General features: G+C 45.4%; 1 protein-coding gene across 9 annotated transcripts in view; it reads right to left on the minus strand.

The window, feature by feature from the left end:
• Nucleotides 1-4,148: 4,148 nt before the first annotated feature.
• MBNL1 (muscleblind like splicing regulator 1) overlaps nt 4,149-13,222 on the minus strand; it is a 98,505-nt gene continuing 89,431 nt past the window's right edge. For 7 of the 9 annotated variants that reach the window (XM_069865256.1, XM_069865248.1, XM_069865249.1 and 4 more), the window contains 3 exons: nt 12,592-12,686; nt 9,302-9,376; nt 4,149-7,569 (listed from right to left, as the gene is read on the minus strand). In XM_069865256.1, the coding sequence (XP_069721357.1) occupies nt 9,320-9,376; nt 12,592-12,686 (152 nt within the window). In that variant the 3' untranslated portion in view covers nt 4,149-7,569; nt 9,302-9,319. The remainder of the gene's footprint in view (nt 7,570-9,301; nt 9,377-12,591; nt 12,687-13,222) is intronic. The other 2 variants (XM_069865252.1, XM_069865253.1) reach the window with 1 other exon arrangement.

Raw genomic sequence — 13,222 nt, forward strand, 5'->3', positions numbered from 1 at the left:
CAGATCGACACTTCCACCCAGCTTAGTGTCGTCTGCAAACTTGCTAAGGGTGCACTCAATGCCTTCATCCAGGTCATTGATGAAGACATTGAACAGGGCTGGACCCAGCACTGAGCCCTGGGGAACCCCACTTGTCACTGGCCTCTAGCTGGATTTCACACCATTTACCACCTCCTTCCTGGCCAAGCCCATCTGGGGGTCTCACCATCATCTCAGGGACTCACACTTGACTGTTTCATTCCTGTTCCACTAGCCCAGGGGGGACAGGGTGGGCTCGCTCTCACAAGCTCTCAGACACATCCTGCACCCTCGGGAAGGAACACAAGTGCCTCCCACCGCTGGGATAACCTGTAGCTGAGAGCGTGTGGAAAAAAAGTCAAAAGTGGTTTTTCCCTCTCCACCCCCAAGGCAGAGGGTCTGCACCGTGCCCGTGGCTCCCCCATCCCACCCCTCCCAGGGACCTGTTCCCATCGCTCCAAGCGGGGCTGGACACGCAGTGCTGTGCCATGTGCTGGTTGCTCTCGGGAAAGCACAACCTGCCTTTTGCCATCCCATAACTGTCACTCTTCTCCTGCCACTGTTTAACTGCATGTTGCCCTGCTGGTGCCAGGTATTTGCCCAAACGTGCCACAAGCAGCTTGCTGAATTCCTGGGATGGGTAAGAGACCCCAGAGTGGCTGTTCTCAGGCACTGAGAACATGTACCTGCTGGATGCTGTTGAGCTGCACACTTGCTGTGCTTTCATAGAATCATAGAATCACCAGGTTGGAAGAGACCCACCGAATCATTGAGTCCAACCATTCCTATCAAACACTAACCCATGCCCCTTAGCACCTCATCCACCCGTCCCTTAAACCCCTCCAGGGAAGGGGACTCAACCCCCTCCCTGGGCAGCCTCTGCCAGGGACCAATGACCCTTCCTGTGAAAAATTTTTTCCTGATGCCCAGCCTGAACCTCCCCTGTCGGAGCTTGATGCCATTCCCTCTCGTCCTGTCCCCTGTCCCTTGGGAGAAGGGCCCAGCTCCCTCCTCTCCACAACCTCCTTTCAGGGAGTTGTAGAACTTTCGGGGTGCTTAGGAGCAGCTGCATTTTTATTTGCAGCGCTCTCCTGAAATATCTCTGTGATTCATCTCCTCCTGTGGTTTATTAGCATGGGGATAATGCACCTTCTCGCGTCTTTACCAACTTCCATGAGAAACGCAGCACACGCTGGCTTTCAGTTTGTTCCTTGAGCTGAGATAAATCAGAGAGCATCTCGCAGCCCCGGGCACTGCAGGTGGTGGGCACCCAGCACCCAATGCAGGGCACCCTGCACAAACGCTGCAGCACTGGGGTCTCCTCCAGCACGCAGCACAGCTCCTTCACCAGATGGAGCTCTTGCAGGAACCCCACAAACCTCATCAGATGCTATGATTCTCACCAGCCCCGGTCACCAGTCAGCATCCCGCAATGGGACCAGTTAGAGCAGCGCTGGGGCTGGTTTGGTGCTGGTCCAGCCCCAAACAGCTCTGCACAGCACTGAGCTGGGAAGCATTTTGAGAAGGATGCACCCACACCACAGGCAGGTCCTCTGCTGAGGGGTCCCACCACCCCAGCAGGGCAGGAGCTCCAGCTAGCCAGCAGTTCAGTTACAGGAGTTCCGGAATCAAGGACGCGCTGCCACCCAACACTTTAATCACTCACTCTTGGAGCCACGAGAGAAACATAAACTCAAGGGGAACCCCACGGCACCGCAGTCCCAGCACCATCAGCCAGAAACCAGGTGAGGTGGGCAGGAGCCTGGCCAGGCTGCCTTGGCAAGGACACCTCATCCAGCACTGTGCGAGCATGGGGGCAAAGCCTCTTCCAGCACTGGTGCCTTTCCAATCCTACAGATGAGCTGTTTCCAGGAGGATCTCCCCAAGCCACACCTGCCCCAGCAGCAACCAGCTCCTACCTGCACACCCAGAGGCCTTCATCTCCCTCCTGCAGGTGTCATTCCCACAGCAGAGCTCCCTCCAGCCCTTTATCCCTGGCTGGTGCCCATCATGATCCCCAGCTGGTGCCCGTTGTGATCGCCGCCCCTGGGGCTGCTCAGCACCCACTGCAGAGCCTCTACAGCTCTTCAAACCTGCTTTCCCAGCAGCTCAGTGGCCACGGCAGGTGATGCTGTGACGGTCGCTGCATCCCATGGCACGATGCGGCCGCGCTGCTCTCTCCGGACCCGCATCTTGTTGCACATCTCTGGGTGATGCTGGAGGGCAGGACCACGCCTGACCTGGCGCCTCTCCTGAGTGCACGAGGCACCGAAGTGGCTGCTGTGACCACAGAAAATGGTGCGATCCGCTCTGTTTGGGCAGGAAAAAGGCTTTTTTTTTTCTAATTACAGCTAATATCTGGATGCAGATTCTGTTTCCTTCTTCCTGATGCCATTCCGTTCTCATCAGATATCACACAAAGGCAATTAAAACTCCTTTATTAACGGCCAAGCAGGAGGCAGGGTGGCGAGTGCCTCTCCCTGGTGCATCTCAGCAGGATGGACCTTGGGGGAGACGAGGGTCGCGCAGGGCTGGGAGGGATGCGGAGCTCGGGGAGGCTTGGCCACGGTCCCACAGCCGCCCAGACCCGCGCAGGAGGTTTCTTTCTTCCCCAAAGGCTGAGCATCCTCTCCTCATTTCAGGCAGCATCTCAGCCACCTCACACATCGCTCACTTTAATCCACATTATTTTATTTTGGTTTTAACCCAGTGGTTTGATTGCTCCCGCAGTTGTTGCCACCCCAGCCCCAGCAGGCTTCCCTGACATCCTTCAGAAGTTAGAGAAGAAAATAAAGTGACAGCAATTCTGCTCATTTAGAATGTTTGTGCTGCTCGACACTTTTCTTTTTTTTCCACTTAGCAGCTAAATGCATTGATAAATCAAAGAATTAAAGCGCTGGTGTCATCTCAAGTGCCGATGCAAAGGCAGCGCAAATGAGCTGGGTGTTCCGCTGACAGGAATGACGTGCGGAGCTTGGAAATGAAGTAAATAAACCAGCCTTCGGAACGCCGGCTCTCCTGGGAGGCCTCAGGCTGGGCTAAGGAGCACAGGAGACACCCCAAATCCACATGGAAAATGAGTGTTCTGCTGCGTTTCCTTTTCCCAATGAAGCCTGGGGTCTTCTGGTCAGTAATTCTAATTATCCAAGTGATTTGTAAGAGCCCGATCACAGCCTGCGAGGTGTGGGAATGGGGTTCCCCAGCTCTAGTCTCTGCACCCGCCCGGGCAGGCAGAGGCTCAGGGTCCCAGCCCTGGACCTGCACCCTGGAAGAGGGGAAGCACAGCTCCATCTGTGTCTGAGGAGCCCTGGAGCTCTGCACTGTCACAAATACTCAGCATTTGTAACCCAGCCCCTGTGTATTTAGCACCTTACACACTGCTGGCCTCAGAGCAGCTTCTAGTACCTGAAGGGGCTCCAGGAAAGCTGCCCAGGGGCTTTTTCCAAGGGCGTGGAGTGACAGGATGAGGGGGAATGCCTTTAAATTCGAAGGGGGAAGACAGATGAGACACTAGGAAGAAATTCTTCACAATGAGGGTGGCCCAGGTTGCCCAGGGAAGTGGCGGCTGCCCCATCCCTGGAGGTTTTCAGCACAAGGTTGGAACTGGGTGGGCTTTAAGGTCCCTTCCAACCCAAACCATTCCATGATTCCACGAAGAAACCCAATACCAGCGTAGAGGAGGGCTTCGTCAAACAAATGATACCTCTTCAGTCCAACAAACAGGCAGGTGAAATGAAAGATCATAGAATCACAGAATCACCAGGTTGGAAGAGACCCACTGGATCATCGAGTCCAACCATTCCCATCAGTCACTAACCCATGTCCCTCAGCACCTCGTCCACCCGTCCCTTAAACCCCTCCAGGGAAGGGGACTCAACCCCCTCCCTGGGCAGCCTCTGCCAGGGACCAATGACCTTTTCCATGAAAATTTTTTTCCTAATGTCCAGCCTGAACCTCCCCTGGCGGAGCTTGAGGCCATTCCCTCTCGTCCTGTCCCCTGTCCCTTGGGAGAAGAGCCCAGCTCCCTCCTCTCCACAACCTCCTTTCAGGTAGTTGGAAAGAGCAATGAGGTCAATGAGATGTTAACGAAGCAAGCAGTGTGATGTTTAACCTGACATAGAAAAACATAATTAAGAAAGAGGACTTTTATTAGGGCAATTTCACTTTATTTTTTCCATACAGCAAGGTCAACTATAGCAGTAATAATAAAATAAGCATGAAAACAAATTGCAGCCCAGGACAGAGTACATAATTTGGAGCAACTACAAGCAAAAAGTAAGTCTGTGATTACAGAATAGTAAACCAAGCACATCTGTCCTTTCAGCAGGTGAAAGCGGTGGGGTTGCAGATCAGTGCAACGTCATTGCTGACCCAGTGCGAGCCCTGGCGAGCGGAGAGGCAGCCCTGGCCCCATCGCTGCTTCCTGCCAGCGTGGCCATCGCTAACGCCAAGGGTTCCTCCACGCCCTCCCGTTAAAAGGATTCCATTTCCCAGGGGGTTGGGATTTCACCTGCTAAAAGAACAGGACCACTACAGCAATAAAAAATAACCACATAACGCCTACGGCTCCGGCGCGCTGCCTGGTTTGCCTGTCTGTGATTTTACTCTCGTGAAAGTCAGTACTGGTTTTGAAGAATCTTTTTTTTTTTCTTTTTTTGTGAACAATAAACCACTGAAATTGTCAGAAACTGGTTTGAATAGCATATATCTTTAATATACTTTTTTGATACTTTAAACATGCAGTAGTTTTTGAATAATGTACGGCATATTTGATCCATGATTTCACCTGGATGGTCTGAAGTACCTGCGCTTTTTTTTCCTCTTTTTTTTTTTTTTTTGCCTTTTTTTTTTTTCCTTAATGATTTTCAGGCAGATTTGACCCAGAGGAGCTTTTGTCAGTCATGAGATCTTGGAAGGATGGCATATCTTTCCAGCTGAAAAAATCCTGGCAAACTACAAGCTGTCCACATAAAGCAAAGCAACTCTTTTGAAGGGGGATGGAGTGCTAACTCTGTGCCACTTTTGCAAGCAATTTTGTTCAGCCTGTCATTTTTATTAGCCTTAACAAAACTCCTTGTAATTATAGACATTTTTATTCAAAATAAGATCTTACTATTATACAGGTTTCTCTCTTTTTTGACTATATACAGAAGTGCAAAAAGTCAACCTTCTCTCTATACGTTCCCACATGCTAAACTGCAGCATAATCAACCCTCAAGAGTTTGCACACACACACTATAATTCTTGTTACGTAAACTTTGAGTATTTGGATTATCAACAAAAAAAGTCCCTTGATCTATTGATTATGCAGCTTATTTATAACAAGGCCTGATATTCAGGGATTTCAAAAAATATTTAAACAATATTTTAACATTTGAAATGGATACAGTAGAAAATAAATTTTATTCTAATATCTAGGAACTAGATTTTCTCATAATAACTAATTACAAACAAAATAAATCATCAAAATATTACTCAATTGTCTGCCAGGATTGTTGCGATAGCAACAACTTAACTTCTTACTTAGCAATGATTATATAATTATAAGATATCCATATAAAAGATCTTTGTTCTTTTAATGAAAACTAGACAAGAACTAACAATGACTGACATTCTTACATTGTCATATTAAATCAGTAAAATAGAAATCATTTCGTTAACAATAATACGAATACTCATATGACACTACATGTAAATTCAAAACTGAGTATGTTATGAAGAAAACTACTTTTTTTTTGTATTTTGAAAAAGTCATCAGTAAACTCTAATAAAACAAAATTCTATAAACTGAAATGGTATTCAACTGGTAATAGAAAATGAAAACAATCTAATAAATGTAAGAAATAAAAACTACACTTTTAACAAGAAAAAAATAAGTAATATTCTATAATGTTAAGTAACTACAATAACATGTGAAGTCACCTATACTTTCTTAACACGATTGAAATTACATTGGTATGGGTTTTAACCCGTAATGTAATAATCTAAGGCTTTAATAGATGTACAGTACAATCAGTAAAATCAACACATCATTCTTAGACTATAAAGCATCTCTCTCAAGCATAAAAACTCGCAGTAAACTTGGAAGTATGGCGAGTTCTACAATCGAACTCGCGCTTCTTCCACTCCCCGCTACCCTCCCAGTGACCTGGCCCCCACTTCAGCACTTTGCTGAACAGAGCAAAAATATCCTTTACTAGCTGCAACATCCAAACCACAAAAAAGGAATTCCTTTGGATGAATCCGTTCTTAAAACTTGAATGCACATCTATTGTTTTGTTTTTTGTTTTTTTTTTTATTTTGTAAAGGCTTTCTAAGGCTATAAGCAGTTATCTGAACAAAAAAAGTCACATATAAAACTCACCCGAGTATTTAACCCTCCCGATTTCTACGCTAATTAACATCTCCATTTTTTTCAGATTTTGGTTTGTCATGCATCTGATGTCAGTGCTTCTTTCGTCTTTGTTTAGAGTCACCACGTGACTGTGATGAAGTAAAAGCGAAACCCATTCTCTGCAGAACATTTATAGTCCTTTTGACTTTCGACAGAGGATATAAATAGAAGCAAAAGAAGTTCCTCAAACATTTGTTACTGTGTCTCAGAAATGGCTTTTCCCTTTCGGATATCATGTTATACAGTAAAATATGCATAAATATTACACTACATTGTTATAGTTTATATATATGTCCAGTATAGGTTAATTTGTACGGCTAGAGCATCTGCCTTGTGCTGTCTACTGTTAGGGTAAGGAATAGTTGGCCATTTCTGAGACAGCTTTGGTTTGAAACAGAACGGTGCCCTTTGACTGATTAGTACTGGTAAAGTAAGTGAAAACGTGGTTCTGAAAATAACACTGCAGAAATAATACTCTAATCGGATGTACAGTCTATGGCACTTCATGAGAATCCTTGACAACGTGGTACTTAAAGCCATTGATGTGCTTTAAAATATACACAGTTGTGGTTTTGCTTGGCACATTCATCTCTGTCAGATACCTCTCTTACCACTTCTTACAATCTATTACATTAAAAATATTACTCTTAAACAAAAATTACTGTGCATGCACGCTCTCGTCTATAATGGCAATTTTAAATACAAGGTGCACCTTTGTTATTTGTAAACCTTGAAAGAAATAAACTTACTTTAAAAAATTATATCTTGGTCTACAGACGTACCAATACATAATAGATTTATGGTTACATCATCGTCTGTCTTTTCAAGGTGACGTACATGATTATGTAGGAAACAGACTGCATATGCGTATTCAAATCCATATGCAGATGTCTGTGCTAGAAAAGACAGACCACGGTGTAGTTTTTAGACAATAAGATCACCTCAGCACAAATATCAATTAAATGTACAAAGTATATAGGCAACAGTGTGCAGTGGATTTCCAAGTTCTCGTTTCATCTCGTTAACATGCAATGTGTGGATGTTTTTACTGCTGAGGGAGTTCTCGAGTGTTGCTTGACGGTATTATATACATTATGGCTAATGAGCTTGTCCTCTTCTCAATCCAATCACACTGTCCTTTGCTCTTTAGTTATGATCTAGAAAGGAAAAAAAGAGAAAAGCATTTTCAATGCAGTTGTAACTTCTTGTTGGCACCACGTCAGCCCAAACTCTGCACGTGCAACAGGGAAACGTGCAGCCCAGTACAAGGGACGCTTGCATGCACCCAACCCGCTGCAGGATTTCCCTTCAGGCCACATTCTTGCAGCAGCAGTTCGCTTTGCACCCAAATTTTGCAGTGACAATAATGTCCCATACACTGGCCCCCCAGACGTGGGACTGGGATATGGGGGCCAGCTCCCCACAAAGTGCTGTGTGAGCGCTGCCCAGCAGCCCTGGGCTCCTCTCCCTTCCCTGGCCCTGCTGCCTCTGCTCTCTAAAACCTGGGAGACCAACCAACACCTAGAGGAACCTGAACAGAATCACAGAATGGGGAAGACCTTTAAGATCACTGAATCCAACCACTGATCCAGCCCTGCTAAATCTGCCACTAGACACCGTCTGTAAGTATGACATCTACTAGTCTTTTAAACACCTCCGGGGATGGTGACTAAATCATCTCCCAGGGCAGCCTCTTCCCATGCCTGACAACCCTTTCAGTAAAGAAATCCCTCCTAATATCCATAACAACATAAGAACATCCTTAGAAATGTGGGATCTGTGCTCCCAAGGGTAATGTTTCTTATTGAACTGCCCATGTGGTGCAGACCATTTCCCTCGTCTCTGTTGCCTATTACACCTCTGGAGAGTGATTCCTCCTCCTCGTTCAGTCTGTCTCTAAAAGGGAGATGCCTCAGTCCCTGCTGATGACAAGAAAAGCCTGGTAGCAAGCACAGGCTGCAGCCCAGAGGCATCCTACCCGAGTCACTTGAGCAGTGCAAACACGTTCACGCTCAGCTGAAAGGAATAACTATTATTATAAACCCACTGTGGCAAATCAGTTAATCCTCAGCAGAAGTAATAATTCCATTATGGCCAAGCCATCCCATAAAAACCACAGCAGAAAGGGAGCGCAAGGGAGAAAAAGGTACTATAAATTACAAGCTGTCCTCAGGGCGGTGATGTGCTGCAGGTAGTCACAATGACAACAGGCAATTTAGTGACAGATTGGAAACCTCAGCTCACCCTCAAACCTGTATTTCAGACATGAAAGGCATGAAAAGCCACCACAGACTGTCTGATATTGCCATTCACACCAATACAAGGCAGGTATGAACAGAGCCTGTGCTGTGGGATCTTTCCTTGCCTTGTCCCCTACACCAGGAAAATACTCTATCTAATGTGAGAGCCTGTGCTCAGGAGGCATCACGCTGCAGCCAAGCAGATGACCAAACCTGTGTTTTCAGAGATGCTGGCTTTCCAAACCTGGAGATTTCAAATGAGTTCTTTCTAAAGACAGTTTAACGTAACCACCTCCCCTCTAGACCTGCCTCACATCAGTGCTAGAGCCATCATCCTTCATGAACAAAACCTAAACCTCTCATATCAGACTTGCTGATTTTGCTATTCAGACGTCTCCCCACCTGTATAATACATTCCTTCTCCAGGTACAAGGTGATACCAGCATCTGGTCCAACACGCTTCAACGCGGTCACTGCTAACTACAGCATCTCCGCTCAGAGCAGTGGAGTTCGGAGCCTCCTCCCCCTTAGCTTATTAGTTCTCTTAGAAAGGCAATAAAAACATTCTGACTCTGAATGAGACAAATTCTGCACACATACAGGTAAGAAAACTACCAAGCAACAACACACGAGCACACTGGGAACTTACTGTTTGATGACAAAATGTCTACATCTGTGTAACATACTTGTGGCTAGTCAGATGTTCGGCAGATATTATGGGTATCTATAGGTAAAAAAATTAAACAATGAATAACACGTGCAAGGAGCCGACCCGGAGACACAGCATTTTGCTACAGAACTTAAGTTTGGAAAAGTGAGGATCAGCTGTGAGTTGGTGGATTTTATATTGTAACTATAAGTTAAAGTCAACTGAAGTGCTACAATAGCAACGTAAAACTGGACAACATGGTGTTAAGTACTACTTGACAAATATAAATAAGTATTATTGGTTGTTTAGGAAATAAGAGAAGTTAAAATCTTCAAAAGTCATGCAATGCAGTAATGGAAAATAGCCCTTTTTGTTGGCCTACACAAAATCCTGTGCATTCAGTGTATCAATTTAAAATGCTAAATGCTACGGTGGCCTTGATTCAGCCTGATTTTGTGAAGTGTTCACTGCTCTCATTGTTTTGGTTTTCGAATGCCAAACCTAAGATGCCCTGAGGTTGATTTTCACGGCTGGTGAAAATCCACTGTTGAGAAGAGCTGCCTGCTCTTCCCACGGCCGCCGCGGGCATCACGGTGGATCAGCTGAGAAGCTCAGACTCCCCAGAGCAGTGAAACAATTCTCAAAATATTCATCTGCGTAAACAGAACTCAGTACGTGGCTCTCCCGAAGTGCCGCACCAACTCAGTTTCCCGTTTCAAAAGAACATGATTAAAACCAGAGTAGGTTACCAGCAGCACCAATAACCAACTCCTGTCCCACATTCCAGCCTTGGGTCCCAGCCGTGCAGCCCTCTGAGAGCAGCACTCAGGACGCCCATGAGCTGAAGCAGCACATAGGCATGAAGGTGCTGGAGGGACCGTGAGTGCTACGGACAGGACCAGGAGTCCAGCCGGAGGGAGCAGAGATGTGCCCACGTACAGAGAAACGTGCTGGGGCATACGACAAAATCAATTTGGATCACCACAAACGGCTGTTGCACCTGAAAAGACTCTTTCCTGATGGATACTAAGGCAGACCTGTTAATCCACACAAGAAAGGGAATGGGGAGGTTTTCCTCTGAGCTCTTCTAGGTCCTGCTGTCTGTTTTTCCACCCCCTGCACCCTCTCCTTGCTTAGCAACTTCACACAACTCTACAACATAGGCAGCTTGCACAGAAATGGGCTTCAAGCGTAATGAAGCTTCTCATACCATTTTGTTCTACTGCTGCAGGACAGGCTGTTGCACCCAACTGCGTAGAAGCATCAGGGGTAGTGCTGTCGGAACATACCAAGGACCTTCAACACCAGTCAGTGAAGATGAAGGGCCAGATCTTAAGACTTTTGGCATGCATGCACATCGCATTGTGTGGCATTAAATAATTCCAGCATTGCTCACATAGTATATACATATATTTGTTATATATGTATATATTGAGGTTTGGCTGCAAGTACTTTACTAAGTGTGTTATGAGGCTCCAGGGAGGATACGCATGAAATGATCAGATTCTACAACAGAAAGTTTCCCTGCAATCTATTTGGGAAAGTGGGTGGTTATTTAGACGGAGATGATTTTAAAACACAGTGATGTTTTTCTGTGGCTCACCTTGTTCTTACAAGTCTCTGGACTTACAGAGGACAGAGAGACACTAAATTTAACTGAATGGTGCAATAAATTACCCTATTAAGTTACTCTGGGGCATACAGGTGGTTGCTTGCGTAGGTGACATGTATGTAGAGGCAGTCCTACCTATCGACTCGCTTTCCAAAATGCAAAGTAATTCTCATGCTAGTTTAAACCTGTGAGTGACACAGTCATTCTGCAAACATTTCTCAATAGCAGAAAATGCTGCTTGCTAGGTAGATTAACTTGAGTATTTTTTGATATGCAGGTCCCTTTTGAGACTTGGGATGTGCACGCCTCTATATCACTCCAAGAATATAAGATTTTTGAGGATCAGTAAGCAGACAGGTTAACCAAGAACCCGGCGTGCTCAACAGGCAAAGGCTGGAAGCTAAAGACTTTGGAATTAACCCCACAAGAGCCTGTGGCACTTGGCAGCCTCGGGGCAGCGTGGCAGAGCCACCCAAGAACACAGGGGCACGTGCAGCTGGGCACAAGGATTGCTGCTTAATGTCAACTCACAGCTGCACACCAACAGCTTCATGATGGGATTGTGGAATTGTTTAAGGTGTCAGGTCTAAAGGCTTAGGAAGCCAAGTATGTCAGGTGAGCCTACTTAAAATCTGACATTTATCTCCACATACAGAACCACATCTGCAAAACGCTGAAGCAAACGTTTAGTTTCCTTTTCCTAAAGGTATGCGTGTAATTCCAACTGAGTTGAGAGTAACACTTGCATCTTAAACCAAAAGTGACGGATTCATGACGTAGGCAACTCTGACTTCCTAGTAAATCTCAAAACATCCTTTTCTAGGAGGAACAAGAGGATCTTGAGAAAGTTTTTATAGTTGCACTTTCAGCCAGATGCACTACAGACAACCCAGCTGATTAAAACCCCTGCCATGTTCTGTTCTCAGGTGAGCTCCAGCAGGTATGTGTGGGGCTGCAGCTCCCCTGGCCCCAGTGTTTATCCTTAAAAAACAATTTCTGGCTTTTCTGGGCGGACCTTTAATCACCTATTTATTAAATCTTTAGGTTTTAATTCCTGAAATACATCCAGAGGTGGCAACGATCAGGGTAGCTATTTAGAAACAAAACCAGCCTCTAAGGGGCATTTTCGTAACTCGAGTTTGTCAACTGCAACAAGTGACGGGACTTTGTAGAATCCTGAACTGAAGCAAAGGCTTAAAAGAAGTTTCTGAGTGGCCCATGCTCAAATGTTCTTGTTTTGCTTTTGGAAGAGGAGAGTCAGAACATGTTCAGACTGCTCAACTCAGACTGTTAAAATTCTGATCCTGCAATCCCTCTGCACAAAGGTTTTACTGCCTTTCGCTGGAGTTCTGCACTAAAAGGAACTGTCGGCTTTACAGAAATAGAAATAAATAATGGGTTCCGTGTATTATCCCTTTCTCTTCACATCTCTAAGAGCAGAAATAAGCAGCACAGCCCATAAATGTTAAGACTGAGTCAGGAACTCTATTAACAGTTATTTTTAGCATCAGAAATGAAACTGCAGCACCTTTTGAGCATGGATAAAGGCTTATTAAGCTGTGCTGCAGCTCTTAGAGAGAATGTGTAGGCCAACAAGAGGTAAAATCAAAACCCCCATGCTCATTAAAAGCACCGATCTCAAGTTGTCTGTAAGGAACAAAGCTGTAAATTAGCAAACCTGGTTGGCTGTGGCTGTTGCAGCGAAGGGAACACTTGTGGCAGATGTTGTTGCTGCAGACACAGTGGCTGGCGTAGCACCGTGCACCATGGGAACTTTCGGAAGGAAAATCATATAAGCAAACATACAGAAGAGTGTAGCAGTATGGGAACCAGAGCGACACGTGGTAGGATAATTGAGCATGGTATTTATCACAGCGAAAAGCCCGAGACATCATTGCCAGCGCGTGACATGCAATCACAGTGCAAAGCAGGACAACATTCCGGGGAGAGAGAGGGGAGGGAAATGAAAGAGAAAAAAAGGGGAAAATGCTTGTTACCATCAAATCAAGAAAATCGACACAAACAAGCTTAACCATTTCAATACAAAAATCAACAGAAGAATTTTTAAATGTCCTTATATTTACATGTTTTTGCCTTTTAAAAATTCAACCCAAATATTTACTGCAAATAAAAATTAATCTTGTTGAAGGACAGTATACGTCTACGTGGCTATAGCAAAATACAGTCTTTATTTAACACAAGGTAGTTTCTAAACACTGGAACTCATAGTCCAATCAAAATCCACCAAGGAACAATGTGCAATTCAAACAACTGCTATACAAAATTAACAACGTCTGTGTGTCCGTGTC

The sequence above is a fragment of the Phaenicophaeus curvirostris genome, chromosome 10 (genome assembly GCF_032191515.1).
Source record: "Phaenicophaeus curvirostris isolate KB17595 chromosome 10, BPBGC_Pcur_1.0, whole genome shotgun sequence".
In the NCBI taxonomy this organism is placed as follows: Eukaryota; Metazoa; Chordata; class Aves; order Cuculiformes; family Cuculidae; genus Phaenicophaeus; species Phaenicophaeus curvirostris.